This window comes from Amaranthus tricolor, chromosome 13, assembly GCF_026212465.1.
Source record: "Amaranthus tricolor cultivar Red isolate AtriRed21 chromosome 13, ASM2621246v1, whole genome shotgun sequence".
Lineage (NCBI taxonomy): Eukaryota > Viridiplantae > Streptophyta > Magnoliopsida > Caryophyllales > Amaranthaceae > Amaranthus > Amaranthus tricolor.
This window is the reverse complement of record NC_080059.1, coordinates 10447524-10465464: the sequence shown is the minus strand read 5'-3', so window position 1 is coordinate 10465464 and position 17941 is coordinate 10447524. Positions and strand designations below refer to the sequence as shown.

Genomic DNA, 17941 nt, shown 5'->3' with positions numbered 1-17941 from the left:
TAAAAACATATAAAAATAAAAAACTATTTTGTGTATGTATTTGTTTTGATACTTTTGTTACATCGTTCACTTAACCATCTTGACCGCCACCAAGTCACCAACCTTGCCAAAAGTCTCATTGTTTTCACTTGAAATCTCTTAGACCAACATTATTTATTTTTTTGTTCAAAGAAAACATTATTATATCACAAATTCTTGTGAGAGACGGCCGAGACCATTTCTAATTGTCGGCCTATTATATATTTTTTAAAATATTGTAAATAGACATTAAGAATGATGTAAATAGACATTTAAGATATTGAAAATAGGCATTAAGGGTATGATAAGTAAACATTAAGGATAATGTAAGTAGGTATTAATCTTTGATGGGTAGGCCTTAAAATACGTCTCTCAAAGAGACGGTCTCTCAAGAGACTAGATGTTATTATATTACTTATGCTTGTGCAATTGAAACGACCAAGAACATCCTTGAGGAACTTAATTGTATTTTTTTTTTTTTCTATTCTTGTGGATGAATTTGTTCATATTGTTGATAAGAGCAGTTGAGTGCTTGTTTGAGATATGTTGATCAGAAAAGAATGGCAAAACAACGATACTTGGTTTGGTTTGTGTGGGTAATAACACTACTTTAACACTTAAGGTTTGTTGTGACTTGCTCGCAGTGGTCAAATTAGAATTTTAAATTAAAGGGGTTAAATAATTGATATACTAGCAAATTATTTTTATATAAAAATTAGTTAAATTATGAAAACTTTTAAAATCATATAGACTGAAATGAACTTGAATTGTAAGAAAAAATGTTTTCAACTAATAGAGTTGAAACTTCTCAATAATTACCCCTTTTGAAAAAATTAAATGTTTTGGACTTTATTATTTGTCTCATTAAATATACTTTTAATTAAAATTAAGAAAGCAAAAATACAAACACACACTAAAAAATAATGAATATAAAATTATGAAAGATAAAAAGTAATGACATTATAATATAAATTTACTAGTTTATTAAAATTATTTACAAATATATTACTCTAACCAATGAGCTATAATAGTTTTTTTTATATTTTCACGCTGTTTAAATTATATATCATATATTAGTAAAGAAGTCAAAGGTAAACATACAAAAAGATTATATTTTCAGCAAGAGGGACCGGACCTCCCCAGGCCCCCAATATAACTTCGCCCCTGCTTGCTCAATTTAGTAATGATTTACGATACTTGAATATCAACTTGAAACTTTCATTTATGATTATGAGACCTTCTCGTCCAGATTTTTGTGTTTTTTTTTTCTTTATTTTTTCTTAAGCTTCTCTTTTGGTCTACATATTCACTCTTTTCATTGACCAAATTTTATCTTATTCAAACCTCAAATTTGGACAAAAAAACATTTATTTTGAAAATTATTTTCATCTCACACTTAGACTATAATCAATATACAAATTAGAGTCATGAAATTTTAGCATAAATGTGACCAAATAAGCCATACTACCCATGAATCAATCAAAAGGAGCTTGAAACAACACTAAGTGAATATAAATGCACTTAATGCTTAGTAGATTTGGTATGACCAATTTTATTTAAGTGAAAAATAAATCTTAGTATATTGAGATTAATTAAGAGCATTTTGTCTCTTCCTAATTTTATTTAAGTGAAAAATAAATCTTAGTATATTGAGATTAATTAAGAGCATTTTGTCTCTTCCTAGTTCCTACTCCTAGTGAGTAGACTAGTGATTAATCAATAATTATGGTCCAAAAACACTCACATTTTGAAGCTTTGTAATTATTATTGTGTATTATTTTTTATGTTGATTTTTTTCTTTCATTTTACATATTTTTATTTTTGGATAATATTCACTTATTTCATTTATTTCATCTATTACATTTTAATTATTTTTTAATTTTATTTATATAATTTATTTTCTCTTTGTATGTATGATTAAATATTTATATTTTTCTTAAAAACAAAGTCATTTTCTCTTATCTAATCATGCATTCTACTAGTACTTTTCTTGACAATGTCCCCTCAATTTCTACACCCACCAATAACAATAACAACAGTAATAATAATAAAACAATAATAATAATAATAATAATAGTAATAATATCCTCTCAAAATTCAATGCTAGGAGTAACATCTCCCCAATCAAACTCTTCTCTTTACTTTCTATCCCTCCTTCTCAAATGTGCCTCCCTCATTTCCACCGGAAATCTCCAAGCCGCCGGCGATCTCTTACCGGAAATCTTCGAATTATCTTCCCCTTTTGGTTCTCCAGCAGATCGTGTTGCTGCTTACTTTGCTCATGCTCTTCGCTCGAAAATCCTCTTTTATTTTCTCTCTCCACCATCTAACCCTATTAGAAACTTAACACTTTCTTCGCAACTCAAAAACTTTCATTCTGCTCTTCAATCATATAATTCTCTTACACCTTTTGTTAAATTCTCTCATTTTACTGCTAATCAAGCGATTTTTGAAGCAATTAGTGGTCATGATCATGTTCATGTTATTGATTTAGATATTATGCAAGGTCTTCAATGGCCTGGATTGTTCCACATCTTAGCTTCTCGTCCAAGGAAACTTGGATCGGTTCGTGTTACTGGATTTGGACCTTCATCTGAGTTACTGAACCAAACCGGTTATCGACTCGCTGAGTTTGCGGCCTCCTTAGGTTTACCATTTCAATTCAATGCATTGGAAGGTAAAATTGGGGAAATGTCCGCGTCAGAATTGAGTCGACTCGGTGTTAAATCAGGTGAGATGACGGTGGTGCATTGTATGAACCACTGTTTGTATGACATAAGTGGTTCCATTTCTGGAACGTTGAAAGTATTGAGTGCGGTGAGGCCTAAGTTAATTACTATAGTCGAGCAAGATTTAGAGGCATGTCAGACGACGTCGTTTTTAGAGAGATTTGTGGAAGCTTTGCATCATTACTCTGCATTGTTTGATGCTTTAGGAGAAGGATTGGGTACGGAGAGTGTGCAGCGGCATATGGTGGAGCAGCAGCTTTTTGGAACTGAGATTAGAAATATTTTGGCGTTTGATGAGAGAATCAACGGTGGTGATGATAGATTATGCCAATGGGCCCATGAGCTAGTTCGGGTTGGGTTTGAACCATTTTCATTATCGGGTAGCCCAGCAGCCCAAGCTAATTTATTATTAGGAATGTTTCCTTGGAAAGGCTATACATTGATGGAAGAAAATGGGTGTTTAAGGTTAGGATGGAAAGATTTGCCTTTGCTTACTGCTTCTGCTTGGCAACCTTGTGAAATTGGTAATTAGACCTGCTCATATATTGGGTCGGGTAGGTCGGTTCGAGTTATTATTATAGATGACACAAATGAAATGGAAAATTGAAATAAAAATATAGCAAAATTAAAAAATATTGTTTGAAAATAATATATTGAAGGATAAATGTTATTATTGTAATATATGCTACTATTGTTTACGTATGTTTTAAAAGGGGAAAAGGGAACTAGTGGTTGGATGATTGATGTGAATTATTGGAATCAAAGAATAAGCAATTTTTTCGTATTACTAGTACTAGTGTTATTTGTTCAATTTATTTTGCTTTATTCTATATGAAAAAATTAATATTAATAATTTAATGATTCACTCATCAGTTGTGAACAATCTTACTTTTCGATTATTTTTTAATTATTTAATATTTGTTTTTAGTTTGCTATCAGTACATTCTATTATTTTATAATAATTTAACCTTTGCCCTTATTTTGCTATCGACATATCCTATTAGTATGTTGATAGTAAACTAAAAGGAAAGATAGAGTTATTAAAAAATAATTTAAAATTGAGATTATTTACAAGAAATGGATGAAAGGTTAGATTATTAATTTCAATTTTTCTTTTTATAAATAAATTTGATTCATATTTTTTTTTAATCTCATTAATACATAGTAATTTATTTTAAATTTCATCCATAAAATTTAAATTATATCTTTATATAAGTAAATATCTATTTTTTTCTTAAAAGAAATATATTTTCTTCTTGCTAGTAATATAAGAGTAAAAAGTAGTAAAATAGAAGAATCTAGTACTGTGGTACATTAAGATGATTGGAAAGTTAGGGGTTAGTGTTTCTGAAATAAGTGAAGAAAAGGTGAGGGCAGCAAGGCAGGACTGTACGAGATTTACTCTAATTTTTTGTTTGTACTACCAATGTTATAAAGTTGTGTTAAAAAGGTTTCAACACTTTATAAGGCCAATTATTACTTTCTTTTCTGATCCATGCTCTATTATTTGTTTCCTCTGCTTTTTTAAGATAGATATGATTTGTATATAGTCCCTCCTTACAATCCACTCTCTAATTCACTTAAAATGAATATTTATTTTTAGAAAATTTCAAATGATAACATTAAACTTTCTTAAAACGCTAATGGTAGCATGTTTGTAAGATTTTTTTCACATAGTAGCATCCAGTTTATACCTTATTTAGCTTTCGTAGTATTTTCCGTTAAATTCTTGTTAATTTCCGTTTAATTCACCATTTTGATGTTTCTACCCTTATTAAGTGTTGGTTGTTGTCTATAAAATTTGCCCTAACCATTTTTATGCTCTCAAATGTTTAATTCACCGTTTAATTTATCAACGCTCTCAAATATTTAGGGCACATTATAAAGACAAGAACCAACACTTGATAAAGATAGAAACGCCAAAATGGTGAATTAAATACAAATTGGCAAGCATTTAACGGAAAATGCTACGGCAGTTAGATAAAGCATAAACTGGATGCTACCATGTAGAAAAATCTTAAAAAGGTGCTAGTACTGGCGTTTTATGAAAGTTCGATGCTACCATGTGGAATTTCCCTTTATTTTTTATGCTATTTATTTATTACTTTTAATTTGTATTTTATTTTTAATCTATAAATTAAAATATAGTCAAGTGTGATTTTGTTTAATTCATCTCAATGCAAAGAAACATTTAACTTTTAATAATATTTCGATATGTATTGTAAGAGATAGCAAGCATTAAATAAGTGCATTGCATAACGTTAAAAAGAAAATGTTCCATTTTCAGTGAATTGGAGGGAGTAATTTGCTATGTGAATATTACTCGCTCCATTTACTTTCAAATGTTTCATTTGGTTTGGGCACGTTTGTTAACTCACTAATACTAATCTTAATATCTCTAATTGTGCATAATTAAAATTATAAAAGCATATATTAATAAACCTTATGTTAAGAACGAATGATAAATAGAGTTCGAAAAATCAAATAGAACGTTTGAAAAGAAACAAATGAATTATTGTTTTTTTTTTTACTTTGTAGTCGGTCTTATGTGATATGATTATTCAAACATTAAGGCCTTGTTTGGATGGAGGAAAATAGAGGAAAAAGAAAGGAAAAGATTTGAAGGGTTGGAGATCTCCTTGTTTGGATAGCAAAAAAGAAGGAAGAGGATTTGCAAAGAAGAGATTTGGAGGGATTAACTCCCTTCATTTTGTTAACATCCAATCTCTCCATAAGAGGAAAAATTTGAAAAGAAAATGAAATTCCTTTCTTTCCCCTACCTTTCCTTCCTATACAAACAATATATAAGAAATTTATGATGATTAAATTGTGTGATATGATTAGAAGTGATAAAAAAAAGAGAGAGAATTAAGATGTGTGGGAAAAAATTAAAGAAAGTGATGGGAACACTACACGAAGTAAAAATACTGTAGTAAAAGAAACGAATTAAAATAAAAAGGTTGGCAATGTGGCTTGTGAAAGACCATTGAGGGGATTATTTCTGAAGACGGTTACTTGTTTGCGATGGTGCTGTGATGACCATTAATCAGTTCATGAGGACCCAACCTAACCCCGCCTACAATTAGGAGCAATATTGTTGGACATATGCTAAATGCTCGATTGCAAAAGAACACCATAAGTAAGAAACCTCTCATTTAATTGCAAGAAATAATATATGAAAAATTTAGACAAATCCCTACAAGAGGAAGGGGGAAAACTAATAATCTTGGGGATGGTGACAATCAAACTTCTATCACAATTCACAAGAGTGGAAGGAAAACCGTCAATAATAGGCCAGATCATGATTCTCACCAAATTATTTTGAGTCGTGTTCTAAAAATGTATGTAAGGGTTATGGGTGACTTATGTTCACCAAGTGTTAAGGATTTAATTAAACAAATTAATCAAGTTGTTAGTATTGTTAAAAAAAAAAGGCCCCAAGATGCACTTGGGAATTATTGCAATTGTCCCTTATAATCATTGGTTGATTTAAAGCCTTAGCAAGCAAAACATGCATGAGTTATAGGACAAGTGCAGAAGCATTGAAGGAAGTATTGAATTGGGGAGCATAGGGACACGTTGCACATAATCAACCATAGGCTGCCATCAAACATATGCTCGAACGAGCACATACCATTAGATGCCTCGTTTCTCGTTTCTTGCTTAGTGCTGATGCCTTATCCACTTGTTACTTCTATGCCCTATGTTTACCTATAAATACATTAGTCCTGGGTCACTTATTGGTATGCCAAAGTCTCATTGTAGAACCCTCCTTATTGCTTAGTCTATTCCCCTCATTACCTCTTTTCTTTCTCATCGAACCTTCATTGTAATTCCTTTAAAATTGTAGTTTGTCCTTTAAAGACGTCATTAATACTATCCTACCTAAATATGGTGGACGTAATTTGATAAACCACCTTAAATATTGTGCTTTTAATAGCTTTATTCTTATTGCCATTCATTACACACTTATATATTTATTTCTTATTTTCATACACCCACTAAAAATATATATAAACTCAAAATTTTGTGTGAGAGCCTCTCATTCCCATATAAATTTCTACTACCGTTGCAAACTTATAAAGTGCACCTCAACAGGGATATGAAGAGAAGCAAAAGAACAAACTCAAAACTTATTCTCACAAATGCAAATATAATCTTAGTTCACAACCAAAAAAATAAAAATAAAAATATTTTCAGTATAAGTAGATCACCAAATAACTAAGTGCTAATTACATAATTCAAAAAGAAGCTTTTTAGTGGACACAAAAATAAAAACTTAATTGCCACCAAAGCTAGTTATAATTTAAAGACATAATACCAAAATATATGCATTCAATCAATCATGAAACAACCAAAGAGGAAAGGTAAGATTGCAAAAAGAATTGGGATCTTAGTATCTTTTTCCAAGGATGACACCAATGAGAATAGATAGCAATGCTACTCCCATAATAAACTTGAAGTTGATGGTTGATGAGGCTTCAATTGTTGCGGTTTGAGCCGATGATGATGATGTTTGTGCAGACGATTTTTCTAGTTTCTTACTCTTCCGCTTTACTGGACTAGTAATTGTCGATCCAATGTCTCGAGACCTTACCTCCGTTTCACCCTCAGATGTACCAATATTGCTTTCATCAGCCTAAAACATAGATACATAAACACTTAGATCGTGTGCATAATATTATTATTTATGACAAGTCAACAACAACATTTCATTAACTAATGATATTAAGTGACTCCGATCTAGTGGGCCAGTTTTACTATTTATAAGTGTTGATTATTATTCAATGGTCTAAAGGCATGTAGTAGGTGTTGCTATCCGCTTTTGCACAAACTTTCTTACAATCTAATCCATCAACTTTGTGAAATCAATTTTGATATGCTCCTACCAACTAAGTGGTTGATTCACTTTCAATGTTAACATCTTTGGTTGTACCCTTGCACTTAATATTTTATTTAGAAAAATGTTGGTATTGATATAAATCTTGCAAGGTCCTAGATATTACACTTAATAGGGCTATGTAGCAAGAGCGCCAGAAGCGACTCTATTTTGAGGGCCTAAATTTTTTTACTATATTTTAATTTTTTGCTTATATATCAACAAAAAAAACTACATAAGTTTTACCAAGAATAGCAACAGACGCACGTCAACATATCACCCTATTACTTAATGATATTTGAGTAATGAAATAAATGGCCATACATTATCTTGTTAATGATTACTAATTTTTTTATAATTGAATTCAGATTATTGATTACCGGGTTTTATTTAATATTTTATAAAGCAATAATCATTTATTTCAGCTGTTGTATTGTTAATTTATTCTTGAGTAACTAAGGTTATTTGAGCAAATAAATTTTTTGTCTAATTGAGAAAAAAAAATGTACTTTATCAATTTTCACTAAAAAGATGGGACATGCACTTTTGTATCTAAAGAGCTCATATATAAACTTTTGCTTTGGGCTCCAAATATGTCTGAGATGGTCCGGACAAAACATTAATTATAGACTCCTAATTACTAAATAGACTATTATAGGTCCCTAACTATCAAATATTAAAGCGTCGCTTTTTTATATTTTAAGATGAGCCCAGGGCGCAGGCCCATCTTCCCCTTATAGGGCGAGCTGGCCCTAATATTCAAGTTTCCAAAGAAATGTATGCACAGCATATTTGGTAGTGTTTCCATATGTTTAATTTAAGAAATAACCCAAGTTTCAAATTTCAATAAAAAGAAAAAAAAATACCTTCTGTTTGGATTCTGCTTTTGAAAGTTTTTGCTCAAGTTCCTCAACTTTCTTTCCTAAAAGCACAAGTTCTTTGCTTTTGGAATCAAGGTCTTCAGATAAGTTACTCCTAGCAGCTTCTAGTTCAGTCACCTTTGCAGAAGTCTCCTCTTTCTGTTGATCAATTGCACAAATGACACTATGTCAGTGTCGTTTCTGACATTTAATGGATACTTTGCAAATAACAGAGACGGACTCCATAAATTATAATTATCATTATAAATATAGACATGTTATATATACTTCTTGATAAAAAAGAACTAATCTAATAAAAAAATGCATGTTGAGTTGAGGTATTGGGCTAAAATAGCGTTAAAATTTTGTGGAGATGGACTCTATATAATAAAAAATGTCCCATGTGATGACATTGTTGAGTTGAGGTATTGGCCTCTTTCTAGCTTTGTGCCTAGTCTACCTTGCCTAGGGTCAGGAACGGCCTTGCTATTGCGGAGTTTATGGAAACAAGAAACTGTATGTCTAAAATGTTGAGATGAAAGCATCATATAAAGATGTAATAGAAAACAGTAAGCTAACCAGATTAGTAACTGTGGCCTCTGAAAGCTGCAGCTCTTGTTCAAGCTTTACAATCTTTTCACTTAACACATTTTGTTCTTGGAGTTTCTGCACATAATGCAAAAGTTAGTTGTCATTTTGTGGCCTATATTTCAGTCGCAGTAAACTCAAAAACATTTATGATACAGTCGTAATAAGGTTATGCACCCTTGTTTTTGCGCTATGTTGCAAACACAAACAAGATTGAATTTTGATTCGAGATGTAATTATCACCCACCTCTTCTTTTAATCGAGCCTCAGTTGCCTGGTATTGTTCTTCGAGTTCCTTCAAACGTGATTGTAGGGCAGATTTCTCGCTTATTTCGACCTTCAAAGCGTCCTCCTGTTCTCTATATTTTTTCAGTTCCTCTTCATGAAGCTTCCTGCTCTCCTCCTGAACTACAGATATCTGAAGGAAGTAATATGTTAATGTAAGATTTTAGTTAAAAGTGCAAAATATGTTAAAGATGATGGGGGTGTTTGGTAGTTAGTTTTTACATTAGCTTTTTGGTTGGCTTTTGATTTATGGACCCACTTTTTCTCGAATAAACAGCCAACAACAATGATTAAATTTACCAAACATCTAAATAAACACTTGACTTTTTCAGCTAGCTTAAAAGCCAACAAAAACAGCCAACATTTACTGCTGGTCAAACAAGACATCTAAAAAAGCAACAGCCAACAACCAACAACCAATGACTAAATTTACCAAACATCTCCATAAACAGCTGACTTTTTCAGCTAGCTTAAAAGCCAACATTTACAGTTGGTCAAACAAGCCAACTAAAGCCAACAGCCAACAACCAACAGCCAATTGCCAAACACCCTGTATGATTTTTAAAAATACGAACCTCTGCCTGATGTTTTTGCTTTTCAGAACTGAGTTCCTGGGTCAAATCCTCAATGATATTGTTTGATAAGCCATATTTTGCAGCCAGATCATTTTTCTCATCAATAGCATGTGAAAGTTTAGCTTGAAGATCACTCTGTTCGCTCTCGGCTAAAGCAAGATCTTGAGTGAGTTTCATATTTGCCTCAGCTAAGGCCTCGTTACGTGTCTCAACATGGCCTAACTTAAGCTGCAGTTCATCAAACATTTTAGCCTGATCCTGTAGCTTCATTAACATATCTTCGAACTCAAGTTTCCGAGAATCAGAAATCCCTGATACCTCACTCAACTGGGTTTCAAGGGCACTAATCTTTTCGGTCAGTTCCTTGATTTCCAACTCCCTTTGAGCTAATATCTCGACTGTTACTTGGAGCTGTTCTATTTCAACTTTTCTTGCCTCAGCAATCCCCGACGCTTCGCGGGCAGCTTCCTGGTGTACTGTCAATTGCCCTTCAAATGAAATAAGCTTTTCATTCAATTCCTTCACTTCCGACTCCTTGTGCGCTAATTTTTCCGACAAGTCTTGGATTTCAGCTTGTCGAGTTTCAACAATCTCCGACACTTTAAGGGCATCCTCCTGATTTTTCGTTAACTGATCTTCAAGCGTACTTATCTTTTCATTCAACTCCTTGATCTCTAACTCCCTTTGAGATAACGTCTCAAATGTACCTTGTAGCTGTTCAATTTCGACTTTTCTTGATTCAGCGATTGCAGACGCTTCAAGAGCCGCTTGCTGGTGTATTGTCAAGTGCCCTTCAAGGGAAGTAAGCTTTTCGCTCAGTTCCTTCACCTTGACCTCCTTCTGAGCTAGTTTTTCCGATAGATCTTCAATTTTGGCTTTACTAGATTCAACAATCCCAAATGCTTGACGGGCGTTTTCCTCATGAACCTTTACTTGCCCTTCAAGGGAAGCAAGCTTCTCACTCAATTCTGCAACTTCACACCCTTTCTGAGACAACTTTTCAACCATCTCCGAAGCTTCAACTTTTCGTAATTCAGCTATGTGTTCCGCTTCATGGGCCTCTTCCGCGTACTTCTTTGCTTCGCCTTCAAGTGCTACAAGCTTTTCATTGAGCTCCTTGATTTCAACCTCTTTTAACTGTTCTATCTCCGCCTTTCTAGATTCCGCTATTTCAGATGCTTCACGAGAAGCCTCCTCATATGCTTTCACTTGACTTTCAAGGGTGCTAAGCCGTTCATTAGTTTCCTTCAATTGTTCCTCAGCCTGCAAATACCGACTTTCTGCAGCAACGTGTTTCTCTGTCAACTCAGCAACGGTAGTCATATAAGATGCAAGTTGAACAGAAGTCGCTTCTTTTTCTGCGTCAGTAGCCTTCAACGATTCTTCAAGCTCATCAACCTTGTTCTTAAGTTGGGAGTTTGTTTCGACCAAAAGTTCATTCTCGGAGAGTGATTGTGCCAATTTCCCTTCATTTTCCTCGATCACTTTTTTGAGTTCTTCAATCGAGCTTTCTAAGGAAGCACCCTTTGCAGCACTCTGATTCAATTCTTCGGTCAGAGATTCAGCTTTCGCAGCTGCTTCACCCATCTGTTCTTCGTAACTTTGCACTTTATCTTCAAGAATTTTAAGTTTCTCTGACAATGATTTAGCTTCCGTCTCCTTTTCACCAACATTCAACATCGCCTCTTGCATTTTCAACTCAAAATCCCGCGTAGAACTCTCGTGCAAAGACTCAAAATGTGTTTTGCTCGCAATAGCTTCTTCTATCGCTCTCCCTTGCTCCTGTAACTGATCTTCAAGAATTTTAAGTTTCTCTGACAATGATTTAGCTTCCGTCTCCTTTTCACCAACATTCAACATCGCCTCTTGCATTTTCAACTCAAAATCCCGCGTAGAACTCTCGTGCAAAGACTCAAAATGTGTTTTGCTCGCAATAGCTTCTTCTATCGCTCTCCCTTGCTCCTGTAACTGATCTTCAAGAATTTTAAGTTTCTCTGACAATGATTTAGCTTCCGTCTCCTTTTCACCAACATTCAACATCGCCTCTTGCATTTTCAACTCAAAATCCCGCGTAGAACTCTCGTGCAAAGACTCAAAATGTGTTTTGCTCGCAATAGCTTCTTCTATCGCTCTCCCTTGCTCCTGTAACTGATCCTCCGCAATTTTCAGCTTCTCGATAACTTCACTTTCCCTTAAGCCAGCACTCTTAAGATCATTCTCAATCCCTTCGAGTTTCTCTTGCGTAACACACAATTCACCACGCAACGATTCAAGCAAACTTTCAGTTTCCTGCAGTTTTTTGGTCGTACTCTCCAACGCTTCTTCTGAGCACCGCTTCTCCTCCTTCATGACACTCAACGATTCCATCAACCCCGCCTCCTTTTCACTTGCGCTCTTTAATGCAGTCTCGAGATTCAACATCAAAGATCGAAACTTTTCAATTTCACCAGTGAGTTCAGATACCATGTCAGAAAACTTCTTCGATTCAGCTTCCGCATCCACACATTTCGACTCGAGCATACTAATGTTCCCTTCAAGTTCTTCAACTTTCCGCTTCTTTTCTTCCAAAAGCGATTCAATCTCGCAAACCTTCTTCTCCGCATCTTCAATTCTCAACTGAGAAGATTTCATTATGCCTTCCAATTCTTCTGCACGAGACTGTAATTCTTGCTCCAACTCCTGTATTTTCTTCTTCGAATTTTCAGACTCTAAACTAAGACTTTCGAATGATTCTTTGATCCCCAAGAACTCCTTATGTTTCTCTTCATGATCATCCAATGCATCTTGCAAATATTTCAGCTTTTCGTTGTACTTACTTTCAGCAACAACCGACTCTTCCTGTAATTTCGTATGGTTAAGCTCGAGTTCCTCACACTTCTTCCCACTTCCTTGGAGCTTTTCCTCGGTCAAAATGATCTGATCTTTCAGCTTGTCATTCTGTGACTCCGAATCTTTTAATGCAGCAGCGACCTTATCTAATTCGGCCTCAAGCTCTTTTATCTTCTCCTTTGCTTCAACAAGCTCTCGGCTAGATTCAGTAATAGACGGCTTGCCTTCATCTGAAGATCTTTCTTTCGTTTCAAGCGTTTCTTTGTCGATCTTGATGAATTCTCCATCATCCAATGTGTTTTCTTTTTCCTCTTTATTTCCATTTTCCTGTAGTTCAAGAAATTAAAACAGGAAAAAACTTCAACAAAGGAACATAAGAATACTTGAGTACTTTCAGGCAGTGGGACATGATTCGCCAATTAATTCGCTTTCTAAATTCGCGCTTCGCTCAAAATGACGCTAAAATAGCCCAAAACTGACCATAATTCGCTTGTTTTGATTTGTGATTTGCAAGGAGATTAGTGAATCATGTCACAGTGATGGGTATAAGAAGTTTACCTGATTTGTGTGTGTGATACTAGCAAGTTTCTCCTTGACTTCCACCACTGGGACCTCTACAGTTTGAGTTTCTTCTTCCATTTTAAACCTGAGGTAAACAAATTTAGCAGCTTAGTAACTTAAACTAGTAATAGGTAGATTGGTGCACCAAATACTTCTAGTGTGCATTTATATTCAAAAACACAAGCTGAAAGCAACAATGACAACAACAAAAAAGGTATAATATAGTTGTTAAAAGTGTGCACAAATTCTTGTATGAGATAGTATCACCAAGAGATGCGTTTCATATAAAGGTTGAATAGCCTAAATAATAACTTCTTATTTTGAGGATGTTTCACTAGAAGATGGTCTCTCACAAGAGTAGTTTATTGTGTTCTTTACTTGACTCTGACATTGAGAAAGTAACTCTCATAAGAGTTTTTTCTTTGTGAAACTAACAAGATTTAAATCACTAAAATAGTGGGTTATGCTTATGAATTTGCATATAATGCTTGGTGGGTAGTCTTCCTACTAATATATAATTTTAAAAATAAGAGAACCTCATCAAGTGTGTATGCAAATCAACACTCGTGACGAATTGTCAAACCTAATAGATTCCTTGAGGAAGTTCGATTTTCTTGTGATACTTCCCCATACTTAATGGATTCTTCTAACTAAGGGTGGGCCCAAGAATTTAAGGGTGTGGTTGGGGCTGCTTAATTGAACATAATATATTACAACGCACACTTATTAACAAATTTTGCATTTACGTCAATAAAAGCATACATGGAAGGTAAACGTATAAATGAAGAAATATTTACTCAATAGTGAAAAATCGTCCTACCAATCCAGCTTCTACTTTATAAAGAAAAATCGTCCACCAACTAACTTGATAACTCGAATAGAAACAATTTGCTAAAGTTCTACTTATAAGTTATAAACAATATGCAAATCAAAACAGTAATGCCTTTCCAATAGACAACTATTTCCCCAAAGTGTACTTAATAAAGAAAATTGTCCCATCATTCAACGTAATAAGTCAAATACATTTACTATTTTGTCAAATTTTACTTAAAAACAATATGCAAACTCAAAACAATAATGTATTTCGAATAGGCCATTTCAAAGTCGTAACATTAATTCAAAGATGCCTCGAAAAATTTTAGGGCCCTGTGCAAAACTTTTATTTTACGCCTTATTTATAGTAAATATATTTATTTTATTAATAAATTTAACATATTTCTTTTTTTATTAACTTTTTCATATACGGAAGAAAAAAATGTCTTGTACGGTTGATCACATCACACACCCTTACAAACCTTTGAACATTATTAGAGTCTCACATATAATGAAGTCATTTAACTTAACTCTTAACCAATAATCATTAATTAACGCACAAACAACGTTTACTATGTATATCATATCAATCTTAGAAAATATAAATTAATTCAAAATAAACCAAAAAAATAAAATTTTGTCAAAAAACAAAGTATCTAAGGGTATTGTATTGTAAAACGAAAAGATAATTAAGATTTATCTGAAAAATCTAAAAAATTAAGCGAATTATTAATAGGAAAAGGAAAAGATATATGAAAAACATGATGCATCATGCCTGTTTCAACTTTCAAGCATTAAAGTGTAACAAAAGTCAAATGATCAATATTAATTTTAGACAATAATACCGACATTATACTTTAATATATATGTATACTGCATAATTGTATTTTATACTGTAAACTAATCCATAAAATATAATTTATTATTATAAGCTTTCTTGCTGTCCATTACAAAGCTTAATGGTCTTTGTCAGACAATGAGAATCATTTTATGCCTATTTTTGTCTACTCCGCAAATTGCACCAAATTTGCCCTAATTTTATTTTGATTTTTTCTTTTATCAAATTTGCTCCATTTATATTTCATTCATAACTTACACTCTTTAAATTATCATCCACATATAAATCATGTTTTTATTTTATCTACACGTTTTTCTCACTTTTCTACAATATGCTATTTTACCTATTTTTCTTAATTTCCATATAAATTGCCTTTGGGGCAAAATCGATAAGACACATGAATTATAATATACTACTTTGCCCCCTTATTATATTATCTGTGAGTATTTGGGTTTGTCTTACTTATTTCGCTATATTTTTATTTTTTAATAGTGATTTATATTTTTTTCAATCTCATTCGTACATTTTAAGGCATTTATGGAAAACTCAGTTTTTTTTCACTAATCAGCAAATATCACTTTTTCTTATAGATACCTAATTTGCTTTTTAATGCTAAGTTAAATGGACAGAGTAATACTTTACTTTAACGACTGAGTTATATATTTTCTAGGGTATACTAGGTAATGTACGATCAAGTAAGTTTTTTCCACAAAACAAAACGGGGACAGGTATGTAGGAAGATCAATCAATAATTGTCTTATTTGGAAGTAATATTGAATCTAAATCTGTCTCCACCCCAGTGTAACAGATCTAAATCTCAACAAAGTAATATTCGAAATAGTGCGAATAAGTTGATATATAATAATATTTTTAACTTGTTTATTTAAATCCTCATAACTTTGGGAATAATTGTAAATTATTAAACTAAAGCAAAATTAATGTAATCTATAATCTTAAGAACTTTTATTTAAGGGGTGATATACGAACTGATGTCATAAACATGCCCAAAATCCTAGTACGATAGAATAAGATTATGAATGAATATTAATTAATCAAATATAATGTTGCTAAAAAACTTTCTGGAAAAGGTATATTATCACGATTGTCTTATAAATAGTGATAATGATAATAACTCCTTATCTAAATTTTTAAGAAAATATATTATTTTTATTTAATAATTCTAACATTCTCACAATTTAATATCTAACTACACTAAAAAAAATTCAATTAACAATAGTTGAAGAAAAAGAAAAGGATGTGTTTGGTATTATGGGAGTCCTTTTAATGGACATCATTCATCAATACCATCATTATCAACTTGAAAACGCGTGCGACCAGCCAGCCATAGACTAATAATCTTCTCTTTTTCTTTTTGTTCATTTTTTAAAACAAATACCATACTTTTGTTTCTTTTCTACTCCTATTTTTTTATTAAAGTGTAAATAATACTAAACTGAAATGAAATAAATTGAGTAAAATTCATTTACTTACATAAGTTTTGTTTCTTTAAGAAAAAAAAAACGTTTCATGTTCCTTACAAATTTACTATGATAATTATTATAACTCATAACACACCCCTTTTAAAAATAGCATTAAATACTAATTAAAACAAAAACATTTAACTGTAACAAATTTAATGATATCACTAATTCCTTTTTGTGAATTCTGTAGTCAGTTAAATTAAAAAGTTAGATAAATAGCATATGATTAAAAGTTACGTAACATATAGAAAAAATAACAAAAAAAATAGCATGTGCAGATAAAATTTACCAACCAAAAAATGACCCGATTGATTATTTAATTTATCACTATGAACTATTTATAATAAAACTCTAATCATAATATCATATAAACAAAATATACTAAATATGATGATGTTATATTTATTATATAAACAAGTTTGAATAGTTAAAAATATAAATAAATGCATTACTTTTAAATATATTTTCTTATTGCCCATTTTACTTTAGGTTATTTGATAATACTTAATATATTAATAATATATAATTAAAAATTATAAAAAATAAAAAAATTATTGGAGATACACATTAAAACGAGGTAAAACTTCTCGGCCAAAGTAAAAAGCATAATTCAACACAGTATTTTACTGTAATAAGGTAGGCCGTAGAAAAGTGAGATTGATCCTTAGCATCTCGTCCGAAAAAATGGTAAATGCCTATATGGAAATAAGACTTAATTCTGGAGATACTATTTACTAATTTCTAAAACAGAATCAAAAGAGTAAAAAAGGAAACGGTTATCGATGAATCAAGTATATGAGCTTAACCGGGTCCGAGTCCGAGTCCGGGTCTGGCTCCGGCGTGATGATGACGGATACATATCAGAATCATCAGGAATAGTCAATATTTACTAAATACTCCCTCTGTTTCTTGATCTTCCTTGATTCTTTCCATTTACTTTTTACACAATTTTTTAAATTAAATTTTGAGTCTTATCTCTAAAATACGCTTCATAAAAAATATATAATAAAAAATATAGTTTAAGATGAATCTAATAAGATCTCATAGATATATTTTATGATCTGTCTTAAAAATCTTAATTAAATTTCTAGGGAATATTTTAAATAGGAAAAATGTTCAGAAACAGAGGAAGTACTATTGATGAATCAAATATGAGCTAACCGGCTCGGGTTCTGGCTCCGGCTTGTTGATGACGGATATCAGAAACATTCAAAATAAAAAATAAAATAAAATATTCGGAAGTATTAGAATTTATTACATCATATAATGTAAAAAATTCTGGAGTATTGAGTAATATAGTGTGAATTCAAATAGATGTCAGGGAAGAAGAATTATACCTGAGTCTGAGTTGATGATTATTGTTGTTTGTGCGGAATATCGCTTTCTGGCAAATGCAAATAGCCGAAGAGAGAAACAGAGACAAATAGTGAAGAGCAAGAGAGAGAATGAGAGAAGTGTTCAGAATGGAATGGTGACTACAATTTA

General features: G+C 32.2%; 2 protein-coding genes across 2 annotated transcripts; one reads left to right on the top strand and one right to left on the bottom strand.

The window, feature by feature from the left end:
* The first annotated feature begins 2084 nt into the window (after nt 1–2084).
* Nucleotides 2085–3630, top strand: LOC130797767 (scarecrow-like protein 23). Its single transcript, XM_057660510.1, has one exon. The coding sequence runs from the start codon at nt 2119–2121 to the stop codon at nt 3277–3279; it is 1161 nt and encodes a 386-aa protein (XP_057516493.1). The 5' UTR covers nt 2085–2118; the 3' UTR covers nt 3280–3630.
* Nucleotides 3631–6865: 3235 nt separating this feature from the next.
* LOC130797765 (uncharacterized) lies at nt 6866–17877 on the bottom strand. Its single transcript, XM_057660509.1, has 7 exons — nt 17799–17877; nt 13322–13414; nt 9935–13090; nt 9322–9492; nt 9066–9152; nt 8493–8645; nt 6866–7386 (listed from the first exon to the last, which is right to left on the bottom strand). Exons 2-7 carry the CDS (start codon nt 13400–13402, stop codon nt 7141–7143), a joined length of 3894 nt encoding a protein of 1297 aa, XP_057516492.1. The 5' UTR covers nt 13403–13414; nt 17799–17877; the 3' UTR covers nt 6866–7140.
* Between the last annotated feature and the right edge of the window lie 64 nt (nt 17878–17941).

What these genes read in the sequence shown, in the direction of transcription:
- LOC130797767 (XM_057660510.1), top strand. Translation starts at nt 2,119, where the DNA reads ATGCTAGGAGTAACATCTCCCCAATCAAACTCTTCTCTTTACTTTCTA.
- LOC130797765 (XM_057660509.1), bottom strand. Translation starts at nt 13,402, where the DNA reads ATGGAAGAAGAAACTCAAACTGTAGAGGTCCCAGTGGTGGAAGTCAAG. An exon ending in GTATCACACACACAAATCAG is followed by an intron (nt 13,091 to 13,321) that starts GTAAACTTCTTA and finishes CTTGAACTACAG; the next exon opens with GAAAATGGAAATAAAGAGGA. An exon ending in AGGCTCGATTAAAAGAAGAG is followed by an intron (nt 9,153 to 9,321) that starts GTGGGTGATAAT and finishes CATTATGTGCAG; the next exon opens with AAACTCCAAGAACAAAATGT.